This window comes from Myripristis murdjan, chromosome 7 (assembly GCF_902150065.1).
Source record: "Myripristis murdjan chromosome 7, fMyrMur1.1, whole genome shotgun sequence".
In the NCBI taxonomy this organism is placed as follows: domain Eukaryota; kingdom Metazoa; phylum Chordata; class Actinopteri; order Holocentriformes; family Holocentridae; genus Myripristis; species Myripristis murdjan.
The window spans coordinates 34,759,807-34,781,243 of record NC_043986.1 but is presented as its reverse complement, the minus strand read 5'-3'; the positions used below and the strand labels follow the sequence as shown (position 1 = coordinate 34,781,243).

Here is a 21,437-nt window from a genome sequence, read left to right as displayed (position 1 = left end):
AGGACGTGAAAACTAAGGAAATGGGAAATACACTGTAGTTTACAACAAGTGTTCAAAAGACTTTGTGTGAGACAAGCTTGTGAGTAAAAACTACTTTGAGGTTCTTATACTTTTTACCAGTATTTATGGCAGGCATAACCACCTACACACAGACAAATAATTGTCCTTAAATGGTTCTTCTGTATGGTTCCTTGAAGAGCCATCCACTGCTGAAGAACCATTTAATTTAGTGGACAGTTCTTCGGTTGAAAACCAGATTATTTTGAAAAATGTTCTTTATAGAAACATTTTACCATTTCAAAGAACTTTTTTTGGTGGGTCTTTGATGAACCTTTGGGGATTCTTTTAAGAACCATTTAAGAAATTACTCCTGTGGTTTAAGTTGTGGCGTGAAATGTTCTTTGTGGCATTAGAAATAGAAATCCTCCTATAGCTCCACTTTGAAGAACTATTTTCTGCTCCTGTGTACTCCTTTAAGTTTCCTTTAAGAAATGAGAATCACAGCTATTTCCTTTCTCTTCTCTCTTCTTAGAAAAACCATTGCTGGCATCACTCTGAAGAACCATTTTTCATTCCAGTTGGCACCTTTATTTTTCTGGGTGTAGACATAATTAAACTGTCTAATATTAATGTAATGCATTAATGTCTAGCTCCCTTTAGGGAATCAGTCTTTACACTTGCCTCCTCCACAGGGAGGTCAGAGGTCAGGATCAGTCCTGGAGCTGGTAGGGATTTTAGTTCTTCCGGTTAAGGGCTTGTCTCTCTAACCGTTAGGCTACTCTGTCACAATCACGTACAGCACCAAATTTAGTAACACCGTCACACCTATTGGTTTACCAAACGCTGACTTTCCGGAACTCATCGACAACAGTCTCCCACACTGAGAGGTGTTGGGGTCAAAGTATGTTTCGAAAACAAAGTAGCCTACCCTATGGAAGGGACTATGTCATAGTTATGCCCCATATCTAAGACACAAAGCTTTAAAAGGAGTAATTTCTGACAGCAAGTGTTATCATAATCAGGTGTCAGGAATGCAAGTCCAATTCCTGGCATAGCTCTGCATGTCAGGCTTAAGTATAAAAGACCACATGCTGCTGCTTCGGGTGTCAAGAATACAAATAGCTACTGAGCAAAGAGGCAAAAGAATATTCACCCAGCACCAGGACAAACTCACAGAAAAACATGCATCTTCCTTCCTTTCCTCTCTGCATCCTCCTCGTGCTCTTAAGCCTGCAGCTTCTTGATGCATATCCCATCAGCAATGGCTTGACCGACAATGATGTTGACATCTTAAAGGTAAATCTCTAAATGAGTGTTTCTCAAACTGGTGTTCAGGGACCAACCTTGAGGAGGTTCCAGGGAGCAACATGAGTAATAGTTTAGTTTTACAATTATTCAATTAACCTATTGGTTAATGTGAGTGAATATTGTAATCACAGGTTGTACTCTCTCTACTATTATCTTCCCCGTACAGGGAACAAATGATTCTACAATTCAACAGGCTACTTAATAAATTATTGTTATTTTGACCATAGATTCCTTGTTGGGCCTGCTTGTGGTGCTAAGGGAAGGTCATGAGGTCACCAAAATTAAGAGTTTTCAATCTCAACATCAGCAACATTAACATTGTCACAAAATTTCATGTTGATCCACCAAGTAGATTTTGAGATACACCTTCTGACATGGTAATGTACAGGTAAAAATATGGTAGAGTAAACTATGGTGCAACTATGTAGTTGATGATCTATTACAGTGTACTTCAGGTAAAGTGTTACTGAAAATCTATTACTAATTTGGTCTTTCAAGCTTTTTGCAGCCTGACCTATATCTATTTGGGCTTTGCAGGTGCTCCTTCACAGACTAGAAGATTCTATTCTTGAGCAGACTGAGGTCAACCAGGAAGTCCCTGCAGAAAGGGAAAGTCTTCGCGAACTGAATGTGGAAGAGACTGCAGACATTGAGCGGCCTGGTATTGGATTGGATGAGGCTGCAATCAGAGAGTTTCTATCAGCCAAAAACCTGAAGACTGTCCGGAATGACTCTTCCAAGAGGTCCTCCGGCTGCTTCGGTCGACGGATGGACAGGATTGGCTCCATGAGCTCTCTGGGCTGCAATACTGTTGGCAGATACAGTAAGGACTGCAGTAACTGCTGTTCTGGTGTTATAGTAATTCCAGCATAGTAAAGTTCAGGACTACAATAATTCTACAACAGTAATTTACAGGGCTAATAGTACTGTACTGAAGTTACAGGGCTACAGTAGCTTCAAGGTGATTGCATCGGTGGTCCATCTGGAGGACAAGGAGAATAAGACATGAGGATAAAACCCAGTTAAAAAAAAAAAAAAAAAAAAAAAGAAGAAAAAAAAAAAAGAAGGTATCATCCAGCCAATGGTATACTGGTAAATAAAAATGTAGGACTTTGACTACCTGTTGGGCCACCAGGTTTAGCAAAAATAATGTTTTTCACATACCTAATCTGAAAACTTGCATAAGGTTCATACTAGTTGCTATGATACATACCATGAATTTACCTCACAAATGTTTATGCCAGACTAAAGAGGTAGTAAACTGCAAACAAAACTGTGTAAAATGAGTATAGGTGTCTTTACCCTCATCTCTTGGCACAGACAAAGTGTTCTTTGAAACAGGGGAACATATGAATAACCTTGATAATGCTGATGTTGTGTTATTATTTGCAGGCCCAAAGAGAAGATGAAGTCTTACCATCAGAAACATGGAAATACTACGTCTCTACCAAAGGATATTTATTGAAAGGCTATTTATTGACTCGTATTTATTAAGTTTTGTTCATTGCTTATTAGTGTATTTATTTGAACTGATGTGAAATGGTTCTTTATATACTGCTGAATGATTTAATAAATGTTTACAGTTGCACATAGCTGTTCAATTAAATGTGTTTTTCTCTTGTTTTGGCCACAGTGACTAAGCCACCCATGACAGCTGATGATAATATAACCATTAAACAGACCCTTCAAAGGATGTAACATAAATACAATAATCCAGGTCCTGATAATCTCAATGGTAATGCACTCAAGCATTCTGTGGAATCACTGCCCTTTGTTTTCACTCCAATTTTTCAGCCAGGTGGGATCAAGATAGTAAACGATTTATATGGAAAAATCCAACCATTATTATTAAATCCATCCCCAAGATCCCTAAACCATCTGAGCCAAGTGACTGATTCCTGATGTTCCTAGTGATTATTTTACTGCTGGACACTGTAAGTCAGGGAGTTCAGCAGAGTTATTCACTGTCCAGCAAAATTACTACCAACTTAGACTGTGTGCATTCTGTTACCATAGCTAGTTCTAGTGATGGGGAAAACACTTCTTTTTAGTATAGTGAATCATCAGAATCAGTTCATTAGAAAGATTAATTCAAAAGATTTCTGCACTGAATTGCTTAGTGCTTGACAGGAGGTCTGACTGTATAGCCCCACTCACTGAACTGAAACATGGCCAAACGTTCAGTTCAGCTCACCAACTAGTGAAATGAGAACAATGGTCGTGAAGGGTAAACCACTGAGTTGAGAATTTAGTTGGATACAGATACCGTTTGCAAACTGAAAGCTGCTATAACAAAGTCCTGTCCTATTATGCACAGCCTGTACATTTTCACAACAGCTAATTATTTAATAAAAGATTTGGTACTACTTCCTACTTAGAGACTTCAAGACATGAGAAGGGGAGAGGGAGGGGGGCTTGAGCAATTCAGTGAATGTCTATCTCTCAGGTCTCATGTTTACTGTGTGTTCAGTGAATCACTGAGCATCTTCTGTTTTTCAAAATGAAACTGCATGCATTTGCGGCACTGCATGCAATAATGTTAAATGTTAGCCTATGCATATAATATCAATCTAGACAATGTCATATGTCTGAATTGCAGTCCAAGACCAATGTTGTTAAATCATTACAGCTCACACCCCATTCCTCCTGCAAATGAATGACTTGAATCACTCACTCAGTGAGTCCAACAAAGCGAGACTCATGAAACTTGCACCATAGTTAATAATCTATCCAGATAAAAAAACATCACCAAAAAAAAAAAATTCAGCAAAACTCTCAGTTACAGTGTGGCAGTACTGTGAGAGCTAAACTGAAATGAAAAATTTAAAAACTTTATATAGATCATAAAGTTTCATCTGTATCAGACACAAAGCAACTGGGACGAGGGGGCCTACATGCTCTCCACAACCTGGGACAGCGTACGAAAGCGGCAGAGTGACGGCAAGAGGCGTGGCCGACCTGTCAAATTTGACAGGTAGGCTACGAGTTACATCAGCTGATAAAGACACGTCACACACCACCTAGTGACACCTCTGATGACAGTGGAAGCTTACCGCTGAAACATGTAAGGTAAGAATAAACCTGCTTTGTGTCTGATATAGAAGAAACTCTATGATGAAATGAAAAATGGCCAGATTATTTCAGGAAGTGATTCAGTCCTTTCAGTGGGATCCATCAGATGTTTAGGATAGGACTCGCTGGGAACTAGAGTGACAAGTCAAACATGCTAGTGAGCTTTTGAACCACCATGCCAGTGAGCTATCCCCAGACTTCAGAGTCGCTGCCCAGGTCCAGCAAACCCAGGCGACCCGACCGACCCCCCCAGGCCATGGAGGCACCCAGAGTGCCACGCCCAGAGAACTGCAGCATCCACAAGGCACCGCGCCTGCCCAGAGGCCCAGACGGGTGCTGGCCAGATCCACTGAAGTGCCAATGCCAGCCCCTGGCAGATGAGGATGCGAAGGCCCACCCACCATATTAATTTCAAAAGCTCGTCATCTGGTCATTGAGTGGTTCATGTTAAAGATGTTTGTTGAGAGTGTTTCAAATGACTAAGGAGACAGCTGACAGGTTTGGATAAGATCTGTAGTTACAGATCTCTCAGTAAAGCAGACACACTCCTCTCTAATCCCAGTAACCCACATTTTACAGAATTTGAACAGCCATTTTCAGGTTGCAGGCTCTGACTATCAGCTTTCCCAAACAAATAAACAAACAAATAAAGGCAAAAACATTCATTTTTACCACACATAATGCCACAAGATTATAATAATGAGTATAAATCTATTGAAATTACACAGCCTATTTTAGAGATTTATTAAAGTGTTGTTATTATTATATTAAGTGATGGAGTGCTTAGAATGCACTCCATCACTTTACATCAACATTTTTATAACATATTGTAGGTATACATATGTAATGTGGCCTGGTTCATGACTGGAAGCGGCCTGTATTTAATTGTGATCAGTGCGATAGTGTAGGTGTTTCTTTTTACAACATTTTATCCTCCAGAAATCTCCAACAGAGAGTTACAAACTGGGGTGTGACAATGCATTCTCATTTCTATGTTGTCAAATGACGATGCATTCACCTCGTGTCTGACACTGATGCCAAACGCAACCTTTGCAGTCGGGATGAGACACACTGGGCTCAGTGTCATGTGGTTTGATTTTGGCCACAAAACTATGTGGTTAAGGTTAGGGAAAGGTTAGGTTTAGTCTTATATAGTATTATTAGTGTAAGAGTTCACCCTCTGGCGCAGAGTGGTCACCACAGTGGACAGCTGTTTAAAAGTCATTTTCTCCTAAATGCAATGGTTTCTATAGTGGAATTGCATATCAGCTGTTAGAATGCTCTCTGCTGCTCCCCCCCATTGAGGTTTATGCAGAGACTGTCAGTTCTTGTTGCTGAAAACATATTAATACTAGTATAAAGACATGGCAATACCAGTCCTGCATCCTTAAAGAAGTATGGAGACTCACAAAAATGTTCATGCCCTAAGAAGAGTAAAAACACATAAGAAAAAAAATCTTGACTCAGGCTTTCATAATTCATGCATGAGTGGGTGAATTTTAGCAAGGAAGTAAGTTAATCTATATATTCATGTAGACTAAGTGTTTAATTTTTTTGTTTTACTGTAGCTATACTTAAATTACTGATTGGATAGTATAGCCTAAATTATTTCATATTCAGCACTCATTGTGATTATAATATTTACTTTGTTGTATGTTCAGTTCCGGGTGAAGGGGTAGACAGGAAGAGAGAAGGCATGAGGGTGTGGAACAGGAGAGAGAGAATGTGCTGCTGCCTGTTGTTTTATGTTGCTCACAAAATTTATGAGAAGAGCTCAAGTGCCTGTTCATTCACCCTCAACTTTACACCCACAACACTTAGATTAGCACTTATTAATGTTAATAAGCATCTTATAAAGGACTTATGAAGGTCTTGTTACATATTAACTAACACTTGTGACAAAAACCTTAAAATAAAGTGTTACCGTGTAAATACTGTAACATGTTACTGCCCTACACTATCAGAGGAATGTGACCCACTTTACTGTCCTCTATGTGCTAACCCAAACCAATGTAGATAATCAAGCACTAGTCAATAAATGCAATATGTAACCTCATTTTTATTTCTAGTATATTTTGTCAGTGCACAGATTTTTGATTTTTTGCATGTTTAGCATATAATGCCACTGAGAAACTGTCAGAATGACTTTAAAGAATGAATTAAGTTATTAATGTGGCAAAGGTAGGCTCAATTGCTGAATTGTGACTGATCACATCATGTCAGCTTTTTGTTTTTTGTGGTAGCTCCAGCTGTCTTAAAGTAACACTCCTACACTCCACTCAGAACAGGTGTGTTCCTATAGAAAAAGGCCTACTTTCCTCCTAAGTTGTCTTCAGAGAGCATTCTTAAGTATAATTCTAAAAACTCTGATAAAGATAGGCCCTGGTATAACCTCAGCAAAATGCAACTCCTACTACTACTACTACTAATAATAACAGTAATATCCTGGGTTCCAGTGAATTTAACGTGTAATACTTTTTATTTTATTTATTTAATTTTGTGTGTGTGTGTGTGTGTGTGTGTGTGTGTGTGTGTGTGTGTGTCATTTTTGGTATAAATGAATCATTTATATCATAATTTTTTGGCAACCTTTCTGAAATGAGAACTGAAATAAAACTGAAATGGAAAATAAACCTGAAAATTAAATGTAAACCAAAACTAGTGACAACCTTTAACTAGATTATGTTTGCCCTACATTAATGGGAAGACTTCATCACCTATTATACAAATACAATATCTATGATTTATTTATGACAGTGAAATACACAGTCTTTACTTCAACTTTTTGTTTAGTGTGATCTCTAAAATTAGGATTAGGGGAAATGCCTTCCTTTAGTCATGGAACAACAGAACCCACTTTTAACCCACTCTGGTATTTGTAAAGCTTAAGAGTGCAGACAATGCTAAGTATTTGCATGGTGGATGCTGCATTCCTGTCAAAACACACCACATACGAGCTCAGACCTCTAAGATGGCTCCTGAGGTCACGGCACTGTTGGGTAAACATGACAATACACAGACACATATACTGTACACACTCACACACACATACACATCACCCATCACCCAAGCAACACTTAGAAGGACATTTGACCAGCCATGTTATCATGTGGAGGTGTCAGAATGCACTTGACACAATCTACAAAATGATGAGCTACTGACACCTGACTGTCTGTTGCAGGATGTGTGTGTGTCTGTGTGTCTTAGTAACTATATAAAAGCCTGCATCGATAGCAGTGGTATGACTAGTACAGCAGATCGAGCCACAGTGAACAAGGACTAAAGGACAACATGAGGACAGTGGTCCTATGGGGCCTGCTGGCCCTGCTGTATCAGCACACACTGGTTTCCAGCCATGTACTGGGAAGATCCTACTCCCCCAGTGACCTGGCCCAGCTTAAGGTAATAAACAACATGTTCTTTCTGTATCACTTTTCATTTCTGTTGCTTTTCTTGTTTTCTTTTCTTTTCTTTCTTTCTTTTTTGAGGTTTTATCTCACTCTTGCACATTGGTATTGTAAGTGCTGTTGCATAAATGCTTCGTGTTCATAATGCATCATTAATAATAATTGATTTCATAATTTCATGCAATAAATAAATAAATCATTCATCTGATGTAAGGTTAAAACTTAAATATGATGTGATTTGATGTACAGAAAATGTATTTGTTAAGTTAAAATAATAAATACATACATACATTTGGATCCTTTCTCAAAAGACCAGGAAGTGTTGCACGTGGTGAGCGGTGTTTCATGAGACTCCATTGCATTTAAAGTAATACTTGACATCTGAAGCCAAAGCAGACAGTCATAGATTTTGAAACTCTCAAGGACTCGAGATCCTCTTTTCATGACAAGCAGCCAAACGGGGTACAATGTTTTACTTTATTTTGCACTTTTTTTTGTATTTCATTTGTTTTAATGCTGTGATGTGCTGTATGATTTGTTGGCTTATTTTGCACTGTGTTCATTCACAAATGTAGTTCTCACAGCATGATTGAGGCTTGAGTAAGGTGTGGATGCATCAAAGAAACAAGACAGCCCAGTCAATAAACACCTGTTTCAAAGAACTGACCCGTGTCTGTGTTGAGAGCTACAGTGAGAACTCTTCTGCCCAACGTGGGCAGGAGAGATGTCAAGACCACAGTGGGTAATGACCCTGTGAAGATCCAGTGAATCAGATAAGCAAAGCCCATCACACATTGTTGGCATAGCAACTGCAAGCGACGGTGATTAGACTGTGTGGAAGGCGCAAAGTTTCAAGCCAAAGCCAAGAAATGCTCTACCACAACAGTCAAGATAACATGGTGTGAGAAGTGGTTTAACTTGGAAATTGCCGCTAAGAACTCATGTCTATCAACTCTGCATGCCACTGTGCTTAGCCTACATATTTGAGGATAAATCTAATGTGCTGGTGTTCGAGGTTGTTATATGTCATGTTCAGTTTAAAGGGGAACTAAAGCCATGAGGAAGTGAACACATTCTTAGTTAAAGTTAAAGAAAAAGACATTGTTGCATGATGAAATCAAGATTTGTTTTAAAGGAAAAGAAAATGGGAGTTTTATGAAAAGCAAGTAACTTTAATGGGCAACTTAAGTGAATTTCTAGAAGTAGTGGAAAGGCTATGAAGAAGTGAAAGAGCCCAAAACCTAGTGCCCTGGTAGCACACCGGAGAGGAACACATACCATGTTAAGAGGCTGAGTCCTGATCACAGTTTCCTAGATTCGATTTGCTGCATGTCATCTCTCTTCTCTCCCCTGCCTCCCCTGCCTTTTGTGTGTCTCTCTCTCTAAATAAAGCAGAAATGCCAAGAATTAAAAAAAAAAAAAAAAAAAAGAACCCGAACCTTAGCAGAAAAGGGAAGAGAATTTCAAGAAGAAAGGCTGAAGAGTGTACAACGTTGATGAGAGGTGGAGATATGCAAGAATAGGAAAAGAAATATTGACTGATGAGGCCTCTGAGGATGAAATGAAGGACCTGATTAAGAACTTGCAAAGTACCTGTTCCAAGGTAAAGGTCATTTATGAGGAGTTATATCGTATGCAGAGTGCTGAACCAGACCTGCAGTGCAAAGTGCATATTGCGTTCAGGATTCATCATTCAAAAGGCAGAAAGACACCTTCAAGGCCATACAACAGATGAAGAGGAGGAACCTTGGCCTGATGTTGGGTCTATCCTAGACTCAACAGGTTCCCTATCAAGACCATCGTTTCATCAATCAAAATGCAGTCCTACCCTCTCTAGCATACACTCAATCAAAAGAAAGGAGGCTGCAGCTGAAGCAGCAACATCCCTGGCAGTTTTGGCAGAGTTGGATGAACAAGAAAGGGATCCAACAGAGCTTCAAAGGCTAAAGGCTGAAAATAAACGACTGGCACAATTTGAATCTGAGAACCTAGCTAGACAAAGAATAATACAAGGCAAGCTTAGAAAACTTGCACACCTAGAAGTGAAGAAGTTTAACGCTGCAAGAGTTTGGGTAAAAGTCTACGATCAACTTGAAGAAAAATTTGAAGCAACAGATTTGCTGCATAATGTTGAATCAGCAGAAGAACTTCACGTTCTTAACCCCACAAGTTCCCCATTCATTTCCCAGTCTCTGCCAGTCACCATGCAAGCCCTCCATGCCTCAAGTCTGATCATAAAAAGTACATAAAATCTAGAAGATACAGAAGACCTACAAAAGTTCAACATATGGAAAATCCGCCACAAGAGGGAACCGAGACCTCACTTTCCTTTAATTATTGTGGCCTTCATTTTAAAGGAAGGAAGAAAGGAATTAAAATGATATGGATTATTGTTTACCTGCTTATGCTTCAGGGCAGTACACATAGAAACACTTGACGTCTTGACAACAGATGCTTTCATGAATGCGTTTTAAATGCTTATAGCCATCAGAGGACCTGTGCGCCAATTAAGGTGTGATCATGGAACAAATTTCATGGGTGCTAGGAGAGAGTTTTCTGAGCTGCTCAAGGGGATTGATCATGAACGTCAAAAAGCAATTGGTTGCGAATTTGTAATGAATATTCCATAAGCAAGCCAAATGGATGAAGTGTGGGAGCGCCAAATCGACACAATCTGAAGCAACTTGACTGCTATGCTCAACAAGTCCGCAAGCAGGCTCGACACCAAAACTCTGAGTATGTTTCTTTATGAAAAAATCACCATTATCAACAGCAGGCCACTAACTGTTGAACATCTTCATGATCCCACTGGTACAGAACCTCTCACTCCTAACTTTGTTCTAACCATGAAGTCATCAATTATTCTACCCCCTCCTGGACAGTTCTGCAAAGAGGATCTCTATCTTGACAAAGAGTACAGTTTTTAGCCAATGAATTTTGCCGAAGATGGAAGTGAGAATACCTGCTAAATCTCAGTGTTGGGCAAGCTACTTGAAGAACGTAGTGAGCTAAGCTACCAGTTACTCTACGTTAAATGAAGCTTCACTACACTGAAGCTACCCACCAGAGAAATGTAGCAAGTTAAGCTACAATACAGTGACAAAATGTAGCTTTACATCAAAGCTATTTTTTTATTTTTTTTTTAACATTGAACTGACTTCATTCCAAGTCATTGCTATCTTTATGTTTACTAAAACTGTCAGTCAAACAGAGAGTCAGGCAAAAAAAATGTTCACTTCAGTAGTTTATGAAGCTGTGCTCTCTCTCTGCTCTCTGCTTTTACTGCTACAAACCATGGCAACAAAAACACACAGCATGCTTCACATAATGACAAAAAGCAGGTGGTGTGTACATGCTAATGTGGGGGAATGTGTATATATGTTAGTGTGTGTGTGTGTTTGTGTGCACACCTGTGTTTGCATGTATGCTAAAATTAGGGCACATTTGGAGGACAATGTGTAAATGACAATGTTTAAACTCAATAACGTGGCTCAAACCACAGGAGTAAAAGAAGAAACTCTGCTCTGAACAATAACAGCTTGGCAAAAAATTATGTGTGAGTGAGAGGGAGAGAGAGAGAGAGAGAGAGAGAACAAGTTTCTACCTCTGCATTCAAATGTTTTTTCCTTATTACTGGATATGGAGTCCAGGCATCCTGATCTTTCTTACAACAGGTGCTTGTTCACACGACACAACAGAAGTTTCTCAATATTGGCATCTCCCTCCTCCTCTGTACGCAACATCAAACAGAAGAGCGGCTGTCTGCTACACCTACAGGTCCGTGAGCGGCGGTGACGTCACCCGCTGCTCCAAGTTATATTTCAAACCGCAGCAAAAGCTCTGCTGTGTTTAAGGTTTAGAAATGCCTGGGAAAATGTAGTTTCTGTGGATGCTACTGCGCTATTTGATCAGTAAAATAGCTTCACTACTTAAAAGCTATTTGATTTAGAAAAAAGTGATGTTACGACCACGCTACTGAGAAATGTAGTTTAACTAGTAACGTCGCTACTTGTAATGCCGCTACTGCCCAACACCGCTAAATCTTCAAAAATGACAAAAATGGCAAAAAAACAACAACACAGAATTCACAACTAGATGACATTGTGATTCTACAAGATAATAACTCACCAAGAAATTAATGGAAGCTCGCCAGAGTTACAGAAGTTCACCCTAGTCCAAATAGCATGGTGGAAGCTACCAATCAGTGACACTACACTTGACAAGGGAACACCATCCACTAGATCAGTTTACCTTGAAGGACTTATTCACAAGGTAGTTACCTTACATGAGGCTAAGTCATATACATAAGGTCACGTTCAGGAAGACCAGGAAGTGTTGCACCTGGTGAGCGGTGTTTCATGAGACTCCACTGTATTGTATTAAAAGTCATACTTGACATCTGAAACCCGAGCAGACAGTCACAGACTTTCAAAGACTGTCAAGGACTCAAGATCCTCTTTTCATGACAGGCAGCCAATGAGGTACAATGTTTTACTTTATTTTGCACTTTGTTTTATATTTGTGCTAAGTGCCATTTGTATTTTATTTGTTTTCATGCTATGATGTGCTGTATGATTTCTTGACGTATTTTGCACTGTGTGCATTCACAAATCTGGTTGTCACAGTGTGATTTAGGCTTGTCTAAGGTGTGGATACACTGGAGAAACAAGATTGCCCTGTCAAAAAACACCAATTTCAAAGAAGGGGTTATTTTTTATATTTATAATAATTCTAAATAGGTTCCATATAATTTTCATATAATCTTCTGTTTTTTTCTTGTAACCTTTTACCAGTTTGTTGCTAATTGTAATGCTAATATGTTCACTGTATGGTCACATTGTCTCAGTCATTATTTCTGCTTTTGGGAGGACATGAACACTCTTGACCCTGGACTGGGCTGTTGCAAGTAGTAGCTGGACACAATAAAGAAAAAATGTAATTCACAGTTTCAACAGCAGCAGACAGCAATGACAGCAGTCATTTTCAGTCTCCAAGTCAAACTACAGCACTTGTGATTTGTCTGGATGTAGATGATGTGATGACTTTTTTGATTTGTTTAAAGTATGTGGAACTAGTTAGACCTAGTTCAGAATCAGAATCAGACTCAGAAATATTTTTGGGGGGATTTTTAAGGATTTTCCGCTTTCTTTCTTTCTTTCTTTCTTTCTTTCTTTCTTTCTTTTTTATTGATTTATTTAATCTGTAATCTGTGGATACTGCTGAAAAACTGCAAATTTCCTGCAGGATGAATAAAGTATCTATCTATCTATCTATCTATCTATCTTTTTTAATACATTTTAAAATTTATCATGAGGACTTTTTGCCCCAACATTTGGTGGGTGTCATTTGGCAATGGGAATTAATATGTGACAAACGTTGTGCATTTTTAGGCACTGGAAGGCAGTTTTAGTAGAATAATAGAAATACAAGAGGCGCTTGTAGCCACCTATTGAATAGGAGTCAAAGGGAAAGCCTGTTTGATATGACCGGTTACATAGTCAACAAATTCTCATTCCCAGGTTATCAAATACTGCAGCTTGGTAATGCCTTGTTCACATCTGATCAGGCAATAACTTGGTTAAGGTTAGGGAAAGGTTAGCTTTAGGCAACAAAATGGAAACTGGACTTGATCTTGGTCACACACAAAAGGTCTCACTAGAAATGGGAATCGAACTTGGGTCCTGTGGCTTACATGCCTGGCAATCACCCCAACCAACTCCCATCACGGACTTTCTTGTGCATTATGTCTCCCTCCCCTGCATCTCATAGCGACACCAAAGAGTGCCTTTGGCTTGTAATGGGTGCTTTTGGCATCGGTATCAGATGCAAGGGTGTGACCAAACTGCAGTACTTGACGACCTGGGAATGAGAATGGCCTGATATAGTCTACACAAGACATATGTTTCAGGTCAAGAAAACTGCTGCTAAAGAACAACCAATGAAGAAGACATATTTTTTTCATCTTGTGTAAATAAATGGTAGCAGTGGAAGATTTTGAAGAGAATCTGGCAGAATTTATTTTTCATAAAACCATTTTTTTAGAGCCACATGTAGTAGTAGTGCACATATTCCTCTATTTCAAAATACCCTCCTCAACATAACATTACCTTTGTTTTCCCCTTACGGAAAAACATGTTCACTTCAGACTTCAGTTTATGTGTATTATGAAGGAGAACAGCTTGTGCATGTTAAGAGCTCATACATTTGCATGTACATGCCTGGCATAGACTCTATAACTCACCTAATTGTTGGTTGAGCAACCTCAAACAAACTTCAGTCAAAAACATAGTTTTATGCTGAACTATGATTTCAACCAAAATTTTAAGTTTCTGTTGTCCCTGAGCAGTGCCAGCTTGGTGATACCGTATTGATCTGAATATAAGACGATATTTTTTCCATTGAAAATGCCCTGAAAAAAATGCCCTTGTCTAATATTGGGGGTCTAAGCAAATACACATGTATTGTACTTGCATATGTTCCGTGCTTGAATACAGTACACTTTCCCCGCTCTGGCACGGTTGGAAGGGGTGTGTTCCAGCACAGTATTGGTGTTCATGCACAAGCACATGAACGGTCACGCATGCAGCGCACGAATGTGGATAAAACGTAAATCATGCAACTTTCCTCCTGCCTCCGCAAAATCGATTAATGCGCAGCGCGATTACCGGCGAATGGCCACGTCACGCAATCAATAATCAACCATGTTGTCTGTGTCGCTGTCCATGGTGCTGCTGCAACCGCGTATAAACAAAAGCTGATTTATGATGAAAGGTATATATGGCAGTCTGTGTGCGCCGCGCACCTGTCAGATCCGGCAGACCTGACCGGGTGGGCGCAGTGCCGGCCGAGGCACCGGCCGGCATCATGTAGGCCGGCCAGTGTGCGCCACCACCCGGTTGAATGTAGCAGCCAGCTGACATGCCACTCCGGCTGTCAGTTGGATGCTTTCTGAAGTTACCTCCGAAACTGTCGAGGTAAATAAACATCCCTTAACCCCTTAACCCTGGCCCTGAGTGCAATGTGAGACGGTGGCAGTCTCAGAAAGAAGAGCTAAAAAATGCCCACAGCCAGAGAAGGGCTTTTTGTGCTCCAAAAACTGGTCGATTCAACAAGACTGACAGGAGGGTGTGCGATTTTGTGAATGAGAAACATAGTGAAGGACTGCCCGTTACGAGGGCTGTGATGCAGCAAAAAGCACTTGAAGTTGCCACAGAGCTCAGCATACCCCGCACTGAGTTTACAGCTAGTATGGGCTGGTGTCGCAGAGTGTCCATATAAAAAGTAGGCTATATTTTTTTTTAAAAAAGGGTATTAAAATAGAGGGGTCGTCTTAAAATCAGGATCGTCTTATATTTAGATCAATACGGTATTTGTATGCTTTTTCCCAGAGAGCCAAGTCCTATAGTATTCCTGAGGAGACAGTAGAGCAAGTAATTGTATTGATAGTTTGTGTGATAGCTGAGGTACAGTAATGAAACAGAAAAGAGATGAGAGACATATGACAACAAAATCCAACCCATGCTAATATATGTGTATGGATGGCTCATTTATTTTCCCATAATTTATCCTATGTCTTTATCTCAAATTTTCTCAAAGTTCCAACATTTGTTTGCTAATAGCAAATACTTACAAATATCATTTACTTATAAATATGACAGGCTTCATGACTTACTGTCAAATACAAGGAGCTCCATTGTTACAAAGTACTGAGGTAACTGTACCCACAGAAGTTGAATGGGGTGGAACAGTCATTGAACTGTTTGCTGTGGTCATTTGACTCGTTCAGAAAAAAAAGGTGTTTGTGGTTAGTTGCTACAGTGACTATACACGTGTATAGGGCAGTAAAGTGTGACCCACTTTCTTGAGAAGATGTTGTGCTTTGTCTGCTTGCTGAAAGCAGAAAAGAAATGTTAATGGACCATATTCACAATGTGGACGTTTTTGCCTGACGTCACTCTTGACGTCACTCTCCGGTTGCAGGTTGCGTAAACGTGGGGAATCGGACAACTTTGCTGGGAAGTGGTTGAATGCTAACGTTAGCTGTTGTCAAATGGTAGCTAAGGGGTTATTAAATATGTTGTTTTACCTTGAAATATGGGCCTATATTCTCTGGATTTTCACTAACCATTGTCTTTTCAGTTGTTAATCAGTCCGGAAGTGTTGAAGTGACAACACTTTGTCAGATTCCCTACATTTAGACGATGTGCAACCTGAAAACCAGCAGTATGACATGGTAACAGCGTTTGATCATCCCATCCTGAGCAGGACGTCAGACGTCCAGTTTAAGTTCTGTGGTTGTGCCACAAGCTTGAGTAAGATCTAACCTAAAGGAAAAAATGATCCCACACTATCAGATAAAATATATTATGATGCTGATAGTTTTGAGGTCAGTGTCAGAATGTTACAATCACTCTTTGTTTAATCATTTTCATATCTGTTTTAACACAACTGAGAGGGCATATTTAGGTCATCCTTAAAAAGCAACAACAAAAGAAACATCAAAATTTACTTCAAAGAGCACTATTTAATTTAATACATGTTCAGTCATTTTAAATTTAGCAGTCTCAGTGTCGACTGATATATAAACGTTTTCAAAAAATAGTATATTAATGCTTCTTAATCCATTATTCAGCTGGATAACCGGCAGTTTTTATTACAAAGCCATGAAAATATGAAGAGGGAAGTTAGTATGTATCAGCAGTGATTACATGACTTTAGCTTATCTGTGACTGGTGGAACTGGTGCTGTATTGCTAACCCTATGTTAAAATTATACATGCAGATGGAGTTGAGGGGAGTTTCAGCTGCATATGATTTGCTCAAAATGTGTTGACAGAATACAGCTATTTTGGCTTTTGACAGCAAAACATTTTTTTTTTTTTTTTTTTGCCTGAAACCCTACCTCTCTCCTAAATAGTCTTTGCTGGGGAAGTTTGAAGAGACCCTATCTGAAGCAACTCAAGAGGAGGACACTGAAGCTGACTATGAAGGGGTGAACCAAGAGCCTGTACACAGCCAGGATGGCCCAAGATGGAGCTCAGACCAGGAGGGCGGACAACAACCTTCAATATTAGAAAGGCAACAACCAGCAGCTGACAGTCACAGCTGGACTCCAAGTCAGAGGAGTCGGCTGCAGGAACTACTGATGTCCACTAGGAGCAGGGTGTCCGGGTGCTTTGGAGCCAGGATGGACCGGATTGGAAACGCGAGTGGTCTGGGATGCAACAATGGAAGAGGTAAGTTGGCTGCAGGGCATGGCAAAAGAAAATGAAGTCATTTGTGCACATTATGTTACTGTAGCAGAAGGGCTGATTGTGTGATTACATCAAAGAAAAGTAATAAAGCAATTCTCTTGCTTCTTCTGAGGAATATTTGAAACACAAAAGTTTAATAATAAAAACAATGTTTTGGCTTGAATAGTCTGAGGGTTGCAATGTTGTATGTGGAGTAGTTGTATGTAGTGTAGAAATGTAAAACATTTTGCTTTTTAATCCTCCAGTTATCCTTCTGGTCAGTTTGACTCCATTCAGTGGTTAATGTACACATGTAATACATGATTAGCATATTTTTTTGCTTCATATTTAATGACTTCCTAATTTAATGCCAAAAAGTGAGCAAACATGAAAATAACATGATGACATGTTTTCAATGTCCTGGACATAGTTTGTACCCTTCAGTAGTTCTTTGGGGTCTATTTGACCCCAGGCTGTTTTAGCGATATAAATCATATAAGAAATATCAACATTTTACACACATTTGTTATACTTGTTTTGGGCACTGAGGAACTATAGTATGCCATATATAATTTTCAAAAAACTTCACTTTACATTAAGGTCCTCACCAAACGTGACCATATCTGTCGTAGTGTCAGAACCAGTCCAGATCATATGACATTTGGGAGGGAGAAACATAATTCCCACATGAACTTTGGGGTTATGTTTTATTTAAAGGGCTATTTAGGTTCTCAGCAAGACATATAAAGTGCCTGATACATAAACTTGGGGAACAGTTTTTACTATTATCATTTTCTGGAGGTTTAAATTACTGGGGTCAAATTGACCCCAGCTGATAAAAAATGTTAAGTAAATTTGAAGGTAACAGAACGGTTCATGTTAAGGAGGTTTCATCAGTTGTTCTCCAAGTGTTTTCTTCTCCTGAAAATTGGAGGAGCTAAAAATGTGACAATCTTTTTACTTTTAGAACCTCGAACAAACAAGCATGCTTTGAAAAAATAAATAAATAAATAAAAAGGTTATTACAAGACCAACAACTGCATTTGTGCAAATTCCCACTTTATGTTTCTGCTATTTTTTTCCTTCAGGGTAGGCTGACAGTTTCTTGGGATTCACCTTTGATTGCAGATTTTTCATCTCTCAAAGAAGACCTGAATAAAAAGAAGGAATAACTATCACTGTAAACTTGCATTATTTACTGCATGTCTCTATGTATACCTTTGGTTGAAGTGATAAATAGGCTCTGCCAACTTTGCTCAAACCTATTTAGTAAGATGATTCAATAAACACAGTAACTGTTGTGTCCTTTAAGATGATATGCATGTGTTTATACACACACTGTATAACATTACAACCCAAAGTGATACAACTTGGCTGCATGAGAACTTGTATGTGTTCCGAACAAAGATTAAAGAACATCTTTTTTGTGTGTGTAGAATTCGGTGGTTTTGACAGGCCCACACCGTTAGACAGAACTGCCTCTCTCTGTACTCTGTCTTCACATTGAAACCATTCAAACCACCATTTGCATCATCAATCCAGGTTTCTCCCCTGAAGTCAGTCTACTCTGCTGACTCTTCTTGTATTGACACCTTGTGTCATGTAGGTGACTGTGACACCAATTGTACAAGCATCTTTTTGCCTTACATAACATTTTGGGTGGCAAAAAACAAAATGCAATGGCTGTTACAATGAAAGAAACAGAAGTCAATATAATGCCTTGAAATCACAAATTTGCTCTTAGATTTAGTATTAAACCTTTGAAATAGTAGCATATAATTAATTGATCTGATTTATATTTTGTAAATAATGAAAAATAAGGAAAAAACTGAATTTTAATCACGCAGACAATGAAAAATACTACAGCTGTTTTACTTTGCCTCCAAACCAGTTTCTGTTGGACAAGAATAGATATTAATATAGGGAAAGTGAGTCATTCATAAAATACCTATTGTGATATGTAAGTGGGGTAAATATGCTCTGACAACCAGCAAGAAGGAGATGTCACTGTAGGTTATGACAAAATAAAACCCTGTCACACCACCCTGCCCAGTTGGATTATGATCATGGACATCAATTATGCTCCGGTAACACACCTCACTGAAGCATTTCCACAGATGGCAACGATCGACTAGAGAGGTGGTGCACAACCTCAAGAGGAACAACTTCACAGAAATCAAAGTAATCAAACCTGAAATGATCTACCTAAGTTTTTCACCTGATGCTTCATAATGGCTTGGAAAACTCAGTAGGACACAGAATAGAGCCTTGTGGGGCAGCACTGTCATGCCAGCAATAATGTGCTGATGTGGGTGATAAGGACAGGTGCACAGTTTCTTTCCACCATGGGCAAGATTGACCTGATTACTAACTGGCCACTTTATCAAGGTGGGCTGCATTCTCAGTGCCAGACAAATGTGGAAAACTACGACCTGGACCTTGCAGAAAGCACTGCGTCTATCAAAGTGTACACCTGGCCAGAAAAGGTCTCATTTTATTGCAAATAACAATGAACCTCAGTGTCTGGAACGAAGCTGAAAACCTGTGTCAGCTGAGGTTGAATCCCAGAAAAGGTGATGTTAAAAGTATAATCTTAAGTTATTTTATTATAAGTGTCTCTAAAGCTTAAAAAGGGAACTCTTGGTCAAAAAGTTGTTCATGAAAAAATGATGCATGCACTGTTTGTATGCTTGACAAAACAGAAGGACCTTTATTTGAACAATAATAAAGGCACAAGACAGAGGTCTTTCTGTTTTTCTGTTCTATGACAGCAATGATTTGCCAATAACCTGCTTTTAGTATTTGTTGCAATTATAGGAAAAAAAACAAAAAAAAAACAAGCACAGAGCAATGCCTATCTCCACAACAGATGAATGAAAAACATGTCACAAAATGTATTTGGCAAAACAGTCCCTAAAGTCTGGCTTCAGAGCAGGTCATTTATCATTTGTCCACTGTATATTGTGAGCTCATATGATGCATACCACCTGTACAGATACACTGCTGTTCATAGTATTTCAAAAGGAGGGACGGTTCAGAAAACAACAACAACAAAAACAACAACAACAGCAAAAAACATTTTAAAGTAACAGGTGAACAATGGCTAAACTACCTAATATTATTTTCCAAGACACCCATTTTGTAATGCAACTGCATGATGCTGGCCCATTGACGACACAGTCATAAAATCATAAACATACAATTTTTATTTTAAAAAAAATATTCTCTTAAATAAAACATTAAGCAGAGATGTGATAAAAATAAGGAATGTTTGATATATACATTGTGCGCCATCATGGTTGCTCATAATAGGCCTCGGAAGTCAGGCGTACATATTGTTGATTACAACCCTTCGTCCACATATGAATTATGGATCCAATGCATTTTCTCTAAGGGGGATAAATAGTCTTTGTCATAGACATCCCTGTCATAGTCTGTGCTCTAACCTGGTATGTAAAACTTGGATGTTTTTATCTGCATGTTTCTCTCCTGATTGGACTGGGTCTGCTGAATTCTGCTGCTTCTTTCCAACCTAAATAATTAAAATCTAACACTGCAGCTCACATTAAAAATGCTCTGTGACCGCTTTACCTGATCAATTTACCACTCAAATAATGTCAGCTTGTTGCTGGGCCATAAAAAGTACCTGGTTAGCTAGCTTCCATGTCCAGTTCTTTTGCTCATTTCTTATCTTTGTTCAAGGATGACAAAACCATTTCACTGCAACTATGGTCACGTGCATCAAGTGATCACCCTCTTATTTTAAACAGGCGGTCGTTCAACCATTTCTTAAAAAGCCCAACCTGGACCCTTCACTGCCCGGCAACTTTAGGCCCATTTCTAAATTACCTTTTTTTTTTATCTAAGATCCTAGAAAAGGTGGTTGCAAATCAGCTAGTCACTATATTAAATAGACACAACATCCTTGACAAATTTCAATCAGGTTACCGTCAGATGCACTCCACTAAGACAGCACTTTTTAAGAGTGTCTAATGACATCATGATGGCCTCCGACAGTGGCAAATCCACCATTTTAGTTCTGCTCGACCTCAGTGCCGCTTTCGATACAGTGGACCACCAGATCCTGCTTGATAGGCTCAGTGACCACATAGGTATTTCTGGCAGCGCTCTTAACTGGTTTGCCTCCTACTTCACTAGTAGAAATTTCTCCGTTGCTGCTGGCCCTTACACCTCTGAGTCAGTCCCTTTGTCGTGTGGTGTGCCTCAGGGGTCAGTATTAGGACCAATTCTGTTCACCTTGTATATGCTGCATCTCGGCAACATTATCAGTGGGTTTAAAGGTATCTCTTATCATATGTATGCCGACGATATTCAGTTGTATTTTTCCTTTGATCCTGACAGTACCGTCAATCTGAACGTACTGCACGACTGTCTGTTTACAATCAATGACGGGATGA

The 21,437-nt window shown here is 39.2% G+C and overlaps 2 protein-coding genes across 2 annotated transcripts; both read left to right on the top strand.

Annotated features, from left to right (window-relative positions):
- Positions 1–1,167: 1,167 nt before the first annotated feature.
- On the top strand, positions 1,168–4,761 carry nppb (natriuretic peptide B). Its single transcript, XM_030054843.1, has 3 exons — positions 1,168–1,296; positions 1,846–2,131; positions 4,577–4,761. Exons 1-3 carry the CDS (start codon positions 1,183–1,185, stop codon positions 4,759–4,761), a joined length of 585 nt encoding a protein of 194 aa, XP_029910703.1. The 5' UTR covers positions 1,168–1,182.
- A 2,910-nt stretch (positions 4,762–7,671) lies between these two features.
- On the top strand, positions 7,672–18,167 carry nppa (natriuretic peptide A). Its single transcript, XM_030056130.1, has 3 exons — positions 7,672–7,782; positions 16,704–17,022; positions 18,108–18,167. The coding sequence occupies exons 1-3, from the start codon at positions 7,672–7,674 to the stop codon at positions 18,110–18,112; spliced, it is 435 nt and encodes a 144-aa protein (XP_029911990.1). The 3' UTR covers positions 18,113–18,167.
- Positions 18,168–21,437: the final 3,270 nt, after the last annotated feature.